A 17,360-nucleotide genomic window follows, 5' to 3' on the forward strand; every position below is an offset into this window, starting at 1 on the left:
TATATATATATATATATATATACCGATGTGATAAGATAAGATTCACCCCTATTACGATGCAGTGCGATCTCCAGCGCTGGAGAGAACTCAAGGAGCAGGAAGGCCTGTGATCGGAAAAAAAAAAGAAGGTTGCTTTGTTTCTTCTCGATAGGTGAGTAACATTGGTTTTGCTTTGTTTCACAGAACTAATACATGCTGGCTTTTGCTTGAATATGCTCGTGTGTCATGTTCACTTGTTTGTTCATCTGCAATCGTATTGTCGTTCCCTTCAGCTATGATAAAGACACATTTATTTCCACACCCTATTAGCCTGGAGCGTCTAAACCTCATCCACTGTCTGTTTCAAGCGTCAGCTCCCAAATTGTGTCCGAAAAGTAAGATAATATGTTTAATACAGCAGATAATAATGCAGCAGATTCCGCCATAATCGTTGCCTGGGTTGCGTACGTATATGTGGGGCGGAGCTATCAAAATAGGGGCGAGACCCTTTTGGGGTAGGGGCGTGTTTGTTTTGGTGATTTGAAATATCAACATTGGCTACCAGAAATCACTTACCCCACCTTTAACTCATTTGAGCTTAGTAATTAGGACTGTATTTCGGTTACATTTTATTTACCCATTACAATACTCCCTTTACAGTTACTGCTATCATAAAAATACACTTATATTTACACAACAAATATTTTAGCAAAATGCATATTTTACTCAGAATTATTGCGCTACTATTCTATTCCGCTCCTTCTGTTTAGCGCACATGCGCGCAGCAGCGCTCGTTCACTCGCCCACTCCTGACAACAAAATGGATATATTTGCATGAATTTATAACATTTACAGATGAAAAATATACCTGTGACATGTCAGTTATGCACTGAGGAAAACACGTCTCAAATGCATTAAACAGCACAAATATATTCGCTGTTTGCCATGGTGGATCGATTTGATATGTGACCCTGGACCACAAAACCAGTCTTAAGTTGCACGGGGATATTTGTAGCAATAGCCAAAAATACATTGTATGCGTCAAAATGATAGATTTTTATTTTATGCCAAAAACCATTAGGATATTAAGTAAAGATCATGTTCCATGAAGATATTTTGTAAATTTCCTACCGTAAATATATCTAAACTTTTAGATATATTAGTTTATAAGGGGCAATGCATATTTAGTAATATGCATTGCTAAAGACTTCATTTGGACAACTTTAAAGGCGATTTTCTCAATATTTAGATTTTTTTGCACCCTCAGATTCCAGATATTCAAATAGTTGTATCTCAGCCAAATATTGTCCTATCCTAACAAACCATACATCAATGGAAAGCTTATTTATTCATCCACAGATGATGTATAAATCTCAATTTTGAAAAAATTGACACTTAAGACTGGTTTAGTGGTCCAGGGTCACATATGATTTGATTTGATCAACATTAAGGACTTTAATACCTGCTTTCCCTCAGGTCTCTATAGTGTTGTGATGCGTCATATTCACGCAGCAGCAATGAGAGAACACGCTTGAGAAACATTTTAGAGAGGAGAAATCAATCTACATATAAAATATTGGTCACAGACTAATGGTCACTTTCTAAACAATAAAACTACAGTATAGCCCATCCACTAGTAATTATATAAACAAATCGGTTTTTACTGATGCAAATATGTTATTATGTTATTATTACGATACAAATGCCAACTTGTATCCGATGCACACTTTTTTAAATCGATGTATCGCATTGTTAACTTTTTATGCCAATGCACCGAGCGAATCAGTGAATATTCCCATCCCTAAGACACATAGAATGACAGAATTATAACTAGAATGATAGAGTAATAGCTAGAACGATAGGTACAGACATATAACGATAGATAGAATGACAGAATAACAGAAAGACAGGCAGGCAGAGTGACAGAATGATACATAAAATGTTCTAGAACGATAGACAGACAGACAGGATGGATGGATACACAGACAGACAGATAAAATAGAGATAGATAAAAAGACAATATGACAGAATGTTAGATAAAATGACAGGCAGACAGAATGGGCAGCTGATGTTGGTAAGCAGGCCGGCACAGATAATGAAAGACAGCTGTGAAGGTTACACCAGCACTTACAGCATCAGCCCGTCTGTAATTGTGACGCTCTGTAATCCACCTCCCCTGAGGAGGCAATCGCATCTTTGAGTGCGTTTTTAACTTCTCACCCTCTGTATGTGTATGTTTGCTCAGACAGGCTTCTCTGCTGTGTATATATGTTGGGGTGTACGTCCTGTTATTCAAGCTCTGTTATTCAAGAGTTTGAGAGAATACGTTGATGTTTGTGTGCGTGAGTTTCATTATGACTGTGTGTGTTTCTTTCTCGGCTGATTTTCTGCGGATTTAAAATGAGAGTTCGAGCAGAGCGGTTCCCATGCTGACCAGGGCTGAGTTCATGTGTGTGTGCGCGGAAGCGGCTCCCATAGCGACCAGCTTTCAAGTCGAGCCTGCTTTCCATTCTGACCAATTTAATTGAGCCGAATGTCACAATCAATATATATTTCACTGAACACATACACGACACTGGTACAAGAACACGAGCCACAGCTGCACGTTCTTTCATTGTTAAATAATTTGATTGTTACACTGATGATGAAAACATATGGCAGAAGTTTCATCACACGTGGTGCAGCCACACGCGTAAACGTTCATACGCTCGGAAACTCCTTTAAAACCTACAAATAACTGTCAATGAACGGTCATACTTTTGCCTGCCTGGACACACCTGGTGTGCATTGGAACTGTAATTGGCAGTCCTGTGTTTATATGAAAGAGTCATACGCTTTAAAAGACTGAGAGGGAACGAGGGGCCCCTCAGCCGAGCAGAGCAGGAAGTTAGCAAGAGCCAAAGCATTCTTCATTAATGCAAGAGAAGAATAGAAAGACAAGAACGAAAGAGCAAGGAGAAGAAAGTTAATATTCATACTAATATTACATTTAATATTAACTTTTAATGCATAAAATATTGTTACAGAAGCAAAGCATTCTTCATTAATGCGAGATAAGAAAAGAAAAACAAGAATAAAAGAGGAAGAAGCAGAGAAAAAGTGAATGCATATATAATGCTAACGCATATAATATAATACAATAAATATAATATAATATAATATAATATAATATAATATAATATAATATAATATATGCTACAAGTGAATTTAGGCATCACAGATTCATAATATACAGCATGAAAAAATAATATTTAATTAAAATGATGTGTTATTAAATTATTTTTGATAAATCATTATTATATAAGTGTTAGAATGACAGCAAACTATATAAATGTAAAAATAATTAATTATTTTTATAGTATTATATAAATAAACATACATAAAATAAATAAAAAAACAAAAATAAATAATACTTTATATATATAGTATTATATAGTATATATATATATATTTTTTTTATATATATATATATATATAGTATTATTTTGTTTTTATTTATGTATTTATTTTTTATATTATTTAATTATTTATTATGTGTTATTTAATTATTATTGCTAAATTATTATTATTAATATAATTATTATTATTACATAAGTTTTAGGATAACAGCGAACTACACACACGCACGCACGCACGCACGCACACACTCTTTATAAAATAAATTTACTATTAAATAAATAATACTATATAATATCATGGCTTTATTTCTTAATGGAACTTTAAGCTCAAGAAAGCGTATGCTCATGTATACTCAAGTTACAACATATTTTCCAACAATCGCAATGCTGCATCATGCCAGCCTCCTTTCTGAACCCCACAGGTACGGAAACATTCATAAAACTTAAAAACCCTGATTCCAACCACACTGACACACACACACACACACACACAGATTTGAAACGACACGGTAAAGATGGAGGACCACACGCCAGTCTGACCACTGCGGCAAAGCATCTATTACACGCTTTCGAAGGCCGCGCTGATGGCGACTCTCTCAGGGTGTGTCCATCAGCCCAATAGGCACTTTGAATTTCACTTTAGTACAACATCAAATCATCGCAGGAGTAAAACAACCTTATACACACACACACTTACACACAGAGCCCTCAAGGATGGAAAAGTTGAGCATGTTTCAAAAGATGCACGGCACACACTCTTTTAAGAAACCTCCATGTAACCTTGAATACACAACATTATGTAGGCGGCAAGCAAAAATGACTAAGAAACTAAAGCCTCGGGAATGAGTTAGTTTGAAGTGCAGTGAGTGTACAGAGTTCATTCCTGCCGTCACAAATCAAGCCGAATCAGGTTTACAGGCTCTCATATGGGCCACAGATTCAGATGGCTTCCATCAGCTGTCACCAAACCGAGAGCGAGAGCATGAAAAAAAAAAGAGAAAAAAGGGAAAGGAGACCGTTTGAGGAAAAAGTAAATCAAAGATTTGAATCTTTTACTTTGGAAGTGGATTCCACCCTAAAAATGAGCAGTGTGTGTGTGTGTGTGTGACTGATGGAGTGTGAGGGTGATGAGTGCGTATTCCTGAGGACAAAAGAACATTTACATTTATTCATTTAGCAGACGCTTTTATCCAAAGCGAGACTTTGGATAAGACAGAAAGAAGACAGAAGGCAGAGGTGTTTCCCTCCATTCATCTTAACTCGATCACTTAACCGTCTCCATCCATTTCATATAATCTTGGCTTCTCTCTGACCCAGTTCTCATTCATCTTTTCTCTTACTCTCCCTCCAAAGTAACACACAGTACAGTAAATGATGGACAACAACCTGACACTTGTTGTGTTCCAAAACCTGAGCTGCCTACAGAGGGACAAACTTAAGGCATCATAGCCATCAATGTTATTAATCAAATGTTATTAATTTCATCTAAATTCTAAGGCACACACCATGGCAGAAATACTTTTTGAGGAAAAAAAGTCGATCATCAAATTCATGAATAAACTTCTATTTCATTCCATACTAAAAAGTAAATGCATAAATAATATTTTGGTGAAACACACTTGCATTATTTTAACTAATATTTGTGAGTTGTGTTTTTAGTTTAGCAACAAGACGATTAATCATCTTTTACAAGCCCAAATGTTTAACCATTAGGCAACATCCCTATTTCTTGGTTATTAGGTAAATGCTCTTTCACTCTGTGGTGCGATATTAAAATGATGAAATGCGTGTGTACACTACTGTGCAAAAGTTTGGGTTGCTAACATATTCTTTTTGAAAACAGACTCTTAGGCTCTGATCAGACATTACGCCTTTTTTAAATTGTTTTGTATTGGCAGTTAGCATTTTGTGTGCTGTTTAGGCCCCGATCAGACAGAACGCGTTTTCTGCGGTGAGAGGCGCCTTTTTTAAGTTGTTTTCTATTGGCAGTGAGCGTTTTGCACGCTGTTTATGTGCCTTGGGCGCTTTGCGTTTTAGCTGCCTGCTCTGCCTCGCGTTTTTGCAGGAGTGTCTGAAGTTGAACTCTGAGCAGAAAAGCACCCAATGTCATTTGCATTTTTTTCCATTGATCAAATCGAATGAATGGAGGCTGACGAAAGTTTACCGTTGCTTAGAAAGTCCGGAGAATGCAGTGATGGAGGAGAAGCTTTTGGTGTCTGTCGCGGGTTACCCAGAGCTGCATTTTTTAAAGGGGTCATATGATGCGATTTCAATTTTTCCTTTCTCTTTGGAGTGTTACAAGCTCTTGGTGCATAAAGAAGATCTGTAAAGTTGCAAAGACTAAAGTCTCAAATCCAAAGAGATATTCTTTATAAAAGTTAAGAGTCAACCACGCCTACCTAAAACGGCTCGTTCTAACACGTCCCCACATGTCTACGTCACGATGTGGGAAGATTTGCATAACGCCGCCCAAATGTTCACGCAAAGAAACAAGGCGTAACTTTTATTCTCGCTGTAGTATTGTTGCCGCCGCCGCCATGTCGTGAAGGCGCCGTGTTTCATTGTGAACGCGAAACTACTTTGGTTGGCCTTCCAAAAGAGGACGATATCCCCTTCGTCATGCCTAGAGCTGATCCCCCTTTAAGGTTTTTGCTAACATGACAGTTTACTTGACAGCAAAAAACAAAGATTTTAGAGCACTCGCGCTATAATCATTTGATTACACTGACAGGACAGCTGATTTGGTGGTTGCCTAGCAACATAAAACTGCTCTTTTTAGAAGTCACCAAAAAAAAAAAGGCAGTGCGGTGCGCCTCGCGTTTTCAGACCTAAAAAGCGTGTTCGGTCTGATCTGGGCCTTATTTGATGAAAAATATAGTAATATTGTCAAATATTATTGAAATTTAAAATGTCTGTTTTCCATTTTTAATATAGTTTAAAATGTAATTTATTACAGTGACAGCAAAGCTGAATTTTTAGCAGCCATTATTTATTTTTCTTTTCTTTTCTTTCTTTTTTTTACATTTTAAAGCTGCATTCCATGGTGCTTTCGTGATGCGTGTCGAAGACTGACACGGAAGAGAAGAAATTGTTGAATAAAGTCGTTATTTTTTATTTCTTTGTGCAAAAAATATTCTTGTAGCTTCATAAAATTATGGTTGAACCACTGCTGTCACATGGACTATTTCAATGATGTCCTTATTACCTTTGTGGGCTTTGAACATGTCAGTTGTGTTGCTATCTATGCAGGGTCAGAAAGCTTTCAGATTTCATCAAAAAGATCTAAATTTGTGTTCTGAAGATGAACAAAGGTCTTACAGGTTTGGAACAACATGAGGGTGAGTAATTAAAGACAGCATTTTCATTTTTGGGTGAACTATCCCTTTAAGTTGTCCAATCTTTAATATAACTGATATGGTACCAATATGTGACCCTCTCTGTGAAAACCCAGCTGAAGTCATTTTTTTGTGATTTACTGTTTTCTACATAAAATCATCCTTCATAAGGTAAAGAACATCATAAAATCATCCTTAATAAGGTAAAGAACATTCTGTGAAAATGTAACCTTTATATCTTTAATATTGACTGAGTAAGGCATGTCAAAGATTGAAATTATAGTGAAATTAATGGTTGAAATCAAACTTTGATGCTTATCTTATAATTAGTTTTTGAGAACTAACATAATTAGTTTTGAGACTTTAGCCTGGATTTCACAGAGAGAGTCACATATATTGTGCATCTCTACAAATATTACAGTACATGTAGATGTACACCGTCTCTCAATAATATGAGCTCATAGAATCTACATGCATAAAAGAATGAGCAAAATTTTACATGTCACACCTCAGGACATGTCCAAAGGTTGTACTATCCATGTGTATGTATGTGTGTGTCATGAGTCATGAATGGTTCCAACTTATAGCGGTTTGGGCGAATGGCGCTGGTTTGTCAGAGTCCCATTACAGGCGAGCAGTGCTGTTCTTGTTCCACTGATGTATGTAGTTGTGAAGTGGAGAAGTCAGAGCAGCTGTGCAGCGGTTGTGCTGGTGGTTGTTTTAATGCCGTTTAAATGTTTTGGCACTAATCACTAGTGTGCTACACTGAGATTTGGCTTGACATCTTCATGAAAAGTCATTCAGTGATGTGGAAACTTAGTGACAATAATGTGACAGTAATCATTAGTAATCTACCCTTCCCATCAACCCACAAGTGACTGACTTAGAGTTGTCTCTACACATTACTGCTTTATTCTAAGGGTACTGTGATCATGTTGAACTAGTATTCCACCACTTACCTGTGATCTCCTGCAGCAGAGGGCTTAATGAGGTCTGCCGGGTGAGTCGGAGTGTCAGAGCGCCAATCAAATTATTTTCCACCTTCTCAACATGTTTTTCCTCATCAGCACCACCCGGACATGCTTCCTTGGCCATAGAGTACACATAGACCAGCAGCACCAGAAGATCATCCACACTCAGCTCACTAGAGTCAGAACCCGTTCCAGACTCACTGGACTTTATGAGGGGAAGAAGTTGTTTCAGAACCTCTGCCAGGTCCGAATCCCCCAAGGCCTGCAGAGCAGAGACAAGACATTCGTCAGCATTATTAAGACTATTAAAAATGTAGCATCGCATCTATCAAACTACAGTTGTGACATTTATCCAGCAGGAATTACAAAGTTCTGCTATAGTTATTTCCATGACACGATCAATCATTATGTCAGAGACCTCCACCGCAGTCTTTTCCACTTCTGCGTATGTTAAATTCTTTAGAAAATCAGGTCTGAAGGGAGCAATTACTCGTTCTGACCATGAACTAATACCTAATTCTGTTACTGAGCAAATTTGTGGATGAGATTCGCAAAAATATCTTTTAAAGCTGAAGTGCATACATTTTTTGCTAAAATATTTTCTCATATCACAGCTTAATATGCAACAATAAGTATAGATACGGCATTTGTAGGTTGATGCCTCTGAAAAAAAGTGCGGTTCTATCAAATCTTTTTGTCCGACCAATAGAAGACAGGAAAAGGAAACCTTTTACAATGGCACAGAAAAAAGTTCCTTTTAATAAGCTATACAAGTTTATTAGTAGGACTAAGTTTACAATCACTGATTTTCTGAATTTATCTGATCAAAAATATAGTAAAATTATAATTAAAAAATATATATAAAACTTTTCTATTTTAATGTTTTAAAATGTAATTTTGTGTCACATGTTACATGATCCTTCAGAAATCATTCTAATATGCTGATTTGGTGCTCAACATTTCTTATTTTAATTATCAATGTTGAAAACAGTTGTGCTGCTTTTTTTTGTTGTTGCAGAAACTGTGATACTTGTTTCAAGATTCTCTTATAATAGAAAATAAAAAAAAAACAATTATTTGATCAACTTCGTAACAAATTTAAATGTCTTTACTGTTACTTTTGAACAATTTAATGCATCCTTACTGAATAAGTAATTTCTTAAATTTCTTCTTTTTTTTTTTTTTAATAATACTGACTTTTGAAAGGTAGCGTGTTCCAATATAATCAAATTAATATAATGTGTCATAACACCATAAATAATAACACAATTATTGGTAACACTTAACTTAAAGCCTTTATGTATAATGCATTCTAAAAGTAGTTTTAATGCATTCATTATGCCTTGTAATGCACCTTATAATGCACTGTACAATTTCATGAATAATTGTAACCACATTTATTACATTATAACACTTTCAGTATCAAGTCATTACTATGCATTTTAAATTTGGTTATAATTATTTGACAAGACAATGTATTACAACGCACATTATGAATAATTATAATGCACTAAACCCTTTAATAACCCTTTATAATGCATTATATATAAATGCTTTAAGTAAAGTGTTACCCAATAATTTACTGTATATTATATTTATATTTATTTTAAGTATTTTATTATTTATTATTTTATTTAAGTTTATTATGCCATCAACTCCTAACCTGCATTTAGTAGTTGCAAGGCATTTCAAGTTGCCCTACATAGGGAACCTGTGAATGGGAATATTTATGCCCAACCAAGGTTAAGTGCAGATGACCCTGAAAAGTTTCCACAAATGTTATCTGTTATGCCATCTGTCTACAGGAGGCGATATCAGAACAAATTCAACTCTGCTCACTGGAAAAGCAGCTCGGTTTACATGAGGACAGACTGTTGAGGTACACATCAATGTGTTTTTGTGTGTCTGAGAATGATTGCGTGCATGTGTTAGAGCTTGTGTGTATTAGAAGCCTCCAAAATCTAATAACCTTGAGGATGGATTTCATTTGCAATGAAAAAGCGTCCCCATTGAGCTCAGCAGAGCTGTTCTGCCCAACACAAACACAGTTTCTCTCTCTGGAGAGAGCGGAACTGGCCTTGCTTCAGAATCTCATATCTGAAAACTACAAAATCCTCCCTCTGAGCCTGAGAGTACAATGACAACCAAACATTCCAAAGCACTGAAACACTGAGTCTCAGCCCACTAGGCCCCCGCGTGTCATCCTTCCGTCCGAACATGAGCGGCCCACCTGAATTATCTTACGAGGCAACCATTATCAGTCAGAAGAGAATAAATGGAGTGTGTTGTAGGTTATTCTCTCACATTAAATGTAATTCCACATCGTTACCTACTTTAGTGGATGAGATTCCCCATTGCATACAGAATCGGGATCTCTGATCAGATTACAATTTAGATTCATATTATTAACATTATTATACATTTATTTAATGTCTTTTTTTTCTCATGACTTTGAGAAGTTTTGGACTGTTTTCTGGGGAACTCAAAGAGCCGAAGGAAGTCGAACCCCAGCGGGCTAATTCAGATCTGTGCACCATGTAACCTAACAGCCAGAACACCAGGATATGAGGGACTCAACTCTTTCTCCATCGGACGTAATCATTCTAAATCAAGCCTGGAAATGTAGGGAGGACATTGACTGGAATCGGATCGAGTCACACCTGTGATGCATCAATCCATGAACGAAAGGATATACATTTAAAAAAAAGTTTGTGAACCATTGTGAATCTATACATTTTTTTAGGAAAAGGTCTTTAATAACAAACAATCAAATTCTGTCAGTAATGGAAGTGGTTCTGCTAAGCCAACCCTCAAATTCTTCCGATGATGGTGTGGTTGCCAATTTTTATTATGCGGGTTAAAAGATTTGCTCAGGAATTTTGGAGACCTGTGCAAAGTAGATGGTAAAGAAGGATCAGAAAATCCATGAAATCTTGAAACAAACACACAGGCATCAACAAGATGAGCATATAAGAGAACAGACCATCATCGTGTAATGTAAATTACATAACATATAATTCATCACTTAACTTGAGAATGTGCAAAATGACAAAACACTTCGTCAATGGACATTGCAATCAGTAATTCTGTTAAGGAGATGAACAAACATGAGCACCACATCCAGTCTTGCTCTTGTTTCTGACTCAAAGCCCAGATCTGTGTCTGACAATGAGTGCGAATCAAGAGAAACGAGACAAACTCCCTCAAAGGCACGTGACTCACACCAGCCCCTACCACAAAACACATTTTTATCCTTTGACATTGTGAAATCGAAACCATGTGGGACCCTTAGCCCAAATATTTGTGAAACAGAGCTTAGGCGTTCTCTTTTCTATTTCATTTACTGGTGAAAGAAAGATGAGAGACAGAGATGGAGGGAGATACAGAGAAAGAGAGCATGAAAAAGAGAATTCTTTTATGATGTTGTCACTGCATCATGATGGTAAAAGATATTCTACAATATCTTTGATTGGTAATGGACCGTAACATCATCTGACCTCACAAAGGACAAAAATAAAAGGACACTCAAATGCATTCGCCCAGTATGATTCTGTGCTAGAAAGGATAAAAGGTGCCAGGGCTGTCATGAACCTATTTGATTTTTGACTACCTTGCTTGTTTTTTGACTACCTCACTTCACAGTCAAGGCAAGCCAGGACACAACCAGAGGAAGAGGGAAAAACACACCCGGTAGTTAACATCCAGATTTTTTCAACTTCTGTAGTTCCGACTTCTACTTGCCCTGCTAACATTTTTGCCCTATACACACTGGTACTAACACAAACATTTTTAATTTCTATTTTGAATTTGTAATTTGTGGTATAAGAATATAAAATTACATTTTTAAATTCACCATTTTAATGTATAATTTTTACATTCATGTTTCATATTTGGAAATTATTTGATAAATATTATTTATTATTGTTATTATGATTTTTAATAAAATGCTCTTTTGCATAATAATTTTCAATAATATCTGGAAATTATATGGATATAAAAATTACACAGGACACTCCAAAAATTGACAACCAAACAAAACTCAGAACCGAATATCACAGTTATATAACAATCCAAATGTTATACAGTCTGTATAGTAAAAGGCCTGTATATGATTAAAAAACAAATAATTTAAAATGTACATATAGTGGAGACTCGATAAGGCAAGTCACAGTTCTGCTAACTGAACCCAAACTCTCTCACATTGACCTTGGGCCAACGTGATTCTTATTGTTGAGCCTTGAACTGCTTAGTAATTCTTCACATTAGTATTAGACGGGATAGTACAGGGTAGAGTTTTTGTTTAGCTTCTTTAAAAGATGTCTGGGAGGTGTTTTAAAAGATTTAGGTGAACATTTGTCACTTGAATGAATGGGTGTATATATATACTTGTCCGAGTGTAAAGAGTGTGTGGTGTGTTTTAAAAGTTCTTCTTCTGCGTCCAGGGCCCTAATGGTCTGTGTTTGTGTTCTTTAGAGCACCTGACATCTGCATGAGGGTCATGTTCACCTAATTGGGCTGTTCAGTAAAGTGACCTGCTGAGACACAAACACAAGCATGTGAACACACACAGGAGAAAAATGCACAGATTTGAAATTTACAGCTGTTGACGTAGTGATCTGAGACGTTATGTCCCCCAATAGTGTCCAGGGGTTTTCCTTGACAAAGAACCATTTTCTCTCTCCACCCAATCCTAACATTAGAAGCCTTCAGATTAATCAATTCACGAAGTATGCAGAAAAATCTGAAAACCAAATGAGATCTTGGCTGAAGGAAGAACTTGGCCACAAAAAAACATGGGTTTGGTAACATGCGGCTTCCAAAAACACTTGGATACTCCTACTGCAATTGCAGTTATGCATTGAAATCAAAACGCCAATAACTTTCAACACCACTTAAGATCTAAAAGATCACTGTAAAATTGGTTTCAGTCATAGCGGCACAGGAAATCAAGTTGCTGGTTGCTGAAAATGTATATGAACAGAAGCATATTTAACCCACAAATATGAGTCTGAGATCTAGTGCTGTTAAGAAACTAAAATCTCTTGTTTTTAAACAAAAGTAAGTAAAAAAGTAGTGCAGTACTCAAGACAATAACCATCAAGTCAAGTATCTGACTTTGTTTACCTCACAAAAACAAGCATTTTGAGAAGCTTTCAACACATTGTATATGAAAACGGCCACTTGTTAGTCAGACACCACACATGCAGAACTCAATACATAATAACAGTAAAAAGATTATTTTAATATTGACTTGATACTGAGGTGCCAATACTTTTGACATTCCTAGATTTAAGGAACACATTATGTAGACAGAAAGTACTTTGTGGAAAAAGCAGCATGCTGAATGCTAAGCATATTGGCTTACCTTTGTAGCATTAAATAAAGTCTCAAGCCTCAAAATAACATAAAATACTGTCACTCCTTAAGTAAATTTTCCTGTCTTAATAAACACAAACCCAAATGAACCAAAAAAAGAAGTTTAAGCAATAAAATGTGGTGTGGTATTTCTGTAAAACGGCGGCTAGTTTTGCTAAAGTGTAGTATATATACAGTGTATATATATATATATGTCAGTGAGAGGTACAAGTTTCTGGATGGTTTTCTAGAAGAGGCCTGTGTGGTTGATAACTATAGCCATAGGAAACAATTATTAAGAGAGCAGACGCCTGCCCACGCATTACTGCTGCTATTAACCACAATTAGCTAATGGAGCCCTATTGTCGCTACATGCTACAATAAAAATTAGCTGCAATTAATGATAAACATGGTTACAGTAAAGCTTAAGTCGTATCACCACACTGTCGCCATTAAGCATGATATTCATTAAGCATAATTGTTTCACTGAACTGTTAAAGCTTTAGTAAACAATGCAAACAAAACGAAATGTGCATTCAAGTGATATTCAAGTGATATCACTGGTCTGAGCGGTAATCATTTTAGCCCTAAAGATTAAGAGATCTCTGAGGGGAAATTGACCATTTTAGAATCGAGCGTAAAAGCTCCCGTTCACTTTTTCAGGAGCCTTGGTTCCAGGAGTATTTTTCCCATAGAGTTTTCAAAGAAGTCTTTGTTTATAAGTTATAAGCCAAACCAACTATAGCAATGAGGTGAATCAAAACATTACACATTTTGATTTGAAGCAAAAAAGTATTTGAAAATTGGAAAAAACACAAAGGTACAAGACTGTGTGCCTAATGGCTTTAAAGAAAGGAAGAAACAATTTACTTGTCACAATTCTCTGGTTGGTGAAGAATTCTCTTCAGTCTACAGAATCATGTGTAATGTAGTTCTGCACCAGGAGTGATGCTGTTAAATACAATTATTTGAAAAATAAGCTGAAATAAAGCATGCTGATGGTTTTAAAAAAGCATATACCATCGATTAACAACCTTGTAGCTCACAGTAGGTCTTTCTTTTACAAACACATTTATAAGTTGTTGTTCAAAATCTATTCCCCTATGGAAAAAATGAATGGGAGTTTTACTTCCAGAAGCCGACTGTTTCATTTACATTTAGTCATTTAGCAGACGCTTTTATCCAAAGCGACTTACAAATGAGGACAATAAAAGCAGTCAAAACTAACAAAAGAGCAACACTCAAGAAATTATAAAATGTCACACACACACACACACACACACATACACACAACACAACACAACACTAGAATTAAATATTGTAATCCATCAGTTAGCAAAAAGACAGAAACCAGAGGAAAGTCCTGAAAAATGGAAAAATGGCATCAGTCATCCATTTAGTCTGTAGAGAACGTTTAGAGACAAGACGGAAGGAGGAGTGTAAACAATCAGATGGCAGTAAATCTTCATGAATACACACTTAGTTGATGTAGACTAAAATATAATTAATCAGAACAGAAATACACTCAATAAGAATGTCACAGGCCACTGCTTTCCACCATAGCAGGTCATTAGAATTAAAAGTACAAAACTCAGAAAGACAAACCAAAATAAAACAATTAAAAATCCCCAAAACAATTGTGTGCAAGAAAGACCAAACAAAGACGTGTGCTGTCAAGAATGGCTACTCAACCTCAACATTACAGAATCTTGATCGAATGTGGACCATTGTTTGATCGTGTCACAACACCATCCAGGTCTCCAATGTTAATGTCGGGGCTCTCGAAAGAAACTAGGACTCTCCTAGAACAACACAGTCAAAAATGGTTGGTTTTGGACTAATTGTCCTATTTCTCCGAGTAAGGGCTTCCCTATCTTAATTAACAGGATAATACACAAAGCTGAGGCAGATCCTAGATCTGATGTGGTTTATGACCACAGAGCCTGGTCTTATTCTGTAAAGGCAGCGTTTAAGTGTGGTAGGTGAACATACAGAGCGGCTAAGGGAAATGCAGTGAGGTGTAGACCGTCTGGGAGTACAGCACTCATTTAATTAATCAGGCTGGAAATGGCCTCCTTATACCTGATCAAAGCAGTTTCATTCAGCTCATTGAGTACAAATCTCTGGAGTTTATGGAGATGAAACCCATTCCACACTTGCCAGTCCAGCTGCATGTCACAGTGTGTGCATATGTGTGTGCAAAAAACGACCCTGCTGTACAACAATACTTTCAATGCTGTGTATTATTTATATTCCGCTTTTTATATAAAAAAGTGATTAATAAATGTAGAAAAAAATCAATGAAACATACCATTATGATATGGCTATTAATTAATAAAATATATAAAATAATTAAATATCAATATTTGATGAGAAAATCACCCAATTGAACACTAGCTTTAGAAAAAATTAAATTACAAATCTGTAATATACCATTCATATACACTACAAAAAAGAATAAAATAAATAAAATATATTAATTAATGCTGCTCTTTACAAAACTTTCTATTAATCAAGGAATACTGAAGAAATCAGTTTTCACAAGAATATTAAGCAGCACAACTGTTTTCAACATTAATAATAAACATTTCTTGAGCAGCAAATTAGCATATTAGATTGATTTCTGAAGGATAATGAGACACTGAATACAGGAGTAATGATGATGAAAATTCAGCTTTGTCATCACAGGAATAAACATAATTTTATAATACATGAAATAGAAAACATTTTTTAAACTGTAATAATATTTCACAATGTTACGGTTTTACTGTATTTTTAATTAAATACATGCAGCCTTTGTGAGCATAAGAGGCTTTCTGGAAGCTTGTTTAGTGTGCTAATATCGTTGTTTTTGCATTTATCCTATATGATGTATTCTGCTTGTACACACGGAGCAAACTTTATACCCTGAATGTAAAAAAGAAAAGGAAAAAAGTTGAATATATAATAGGATGTTGTTTGCATCAGTTGTGTTGTGTTTGGTTGTCATGGATGACACTGGGACACAATTCAATCTGTCTACAGAGAAAGACTAAAACAGATGGATGAGTAGATGGGATGAATATTTAATGAAGAGAATAGGAAGAGGCAGGTTTTAATGCAAAAAAAGAAAGATAATGAAATGTATGCAGAAGAAAACGAAAGAAATGTAGGGAGATGAATGGAGTGAGGCGTAGGCGGTTTACACAGGCCGAGAGATAACTGCACAGTTAATGAGATGCTCTTAAAGGTAATGCTAGATAATACAGCTGATGGATGTTCTGGTAAAGGCAGATGGTCTGGCCTGCATCAGGGAAGTTTATGTAAGAACATCCTCATGAATCTTCTCTTTTAAACATGAGCCGCTCTCTGCTGTTTGAGTGTATGTGCGTTGTAAGTGCAGCATAAGCCATGTCACCTTTATATATTAACACAGAAAACCCTACCTTAGCAATGATAAATAAAGGGACAAACATATAGTTTGTGTTTTAAAACCTAGTGAGCCAATAAGCAGTTAGCTAGCTGTTTTTAGACTTTTAGAATGCAAAATTATGCTGACTTATAAAAATTTGACCACAGTCTATGCCGACATCACATGTATTGTGAATAAAACGCTCCCAGAATGTTGACAGTCAATTCCAACAAGTCTGATGCACTTTTATTTTAGTATTATGTATATATGGTTATAGTACTCATAATTAGCTTTTATTTTTAATCTTTTAATTTAATATTTTTAGTCTTAAACAGCAGGTCATATGGGTTTTCGAAAAATATCTCTTTTGCAGTTTGTAAGGTAGCTACCCTTCAATGTATTTATAATTAAAGGTTTTCACTCGGCTAATGTATTCACCATTATTGTTTTGGTAAGTGTTTACAGTTTAGCAGCTAAACTTTAGCTGTGGGCACGATTCACTTGCATAAGTGTTAAACAAAATGTTTTTATGTCATTATTTTAACAACGGATTGGAGCACTATATTATTGCTTTATGTAAAGGTGCATGCTAGGGTTGCCAGGTTATCACAACAAAACCGGCCCAAATGCTACTCAAAACTGACCCAATGGCGTTTCGAGGGGGTCCTCCGTTAAAAAACGCGTTCCGGGGTATAAATTGCAAGTTTTTTGTCAGGGTTCCCCTGGTAAATTCGCATTCCAGAGGCTAAATATGACGTTATTGGGGTCGCTTCAACCCGCGGACATCAAAACAACCGTTGACTTGGCAACACAGATGGTAGCGCTCGCTAACTTGCTCGAGCACTACTCTTTGTGCCAATCACAACAGGCTTGGCCAGCTGACCAATCAGAGCAGAGTAGGCTTATGGAAGGGAGGGGTTTACAGACATTT

The 17,360-nt window shown here is 36.1% G+C and overlaps 1 protein-coding gene across 2 annotated transcripts in view; it reads right to left on the minus strand.

Annotated features, from left to right (window-relative positions):
• Positions 1-17,360, minus strand: part of scfd2 (sec1 family domain containing 2) — a 134,511-nt gene that overhangs the window by 62,407 nt on the left and 54,744 nt on the right. For both annotated transcript variants that reach the window (XM_016480050.1, XM_016480051.1), the window contains exon 5: positions 7,672-7,945. In XM_016480050.1, the coding sequence (XP_016335536.1) occupies positions 7,672-7,945 (274 nt within the window). The remainder of the gene's footprint in view (positions 1-7,671; positions 7,946-17,360) is intronic.

Source organism: Sinocyclocheilus anshuiensis, unplaced genomic scaffold, assembly GCF_001515605.1.
Source record: "Sinocyclocheilus anshuiensis isolate Anshui unplaced genomic scaffold, SAMN03320099.WGS_v1.1 scaffold637, whole genome shotgun sequence".
Lineage (NCBI taxonomy): Eukaryota > Metazoa > Chordata > Actinopteri > Cypriniformes > Cyprinidae > Sinocyclocheilus > Sinocyclocheilus anshuiensis.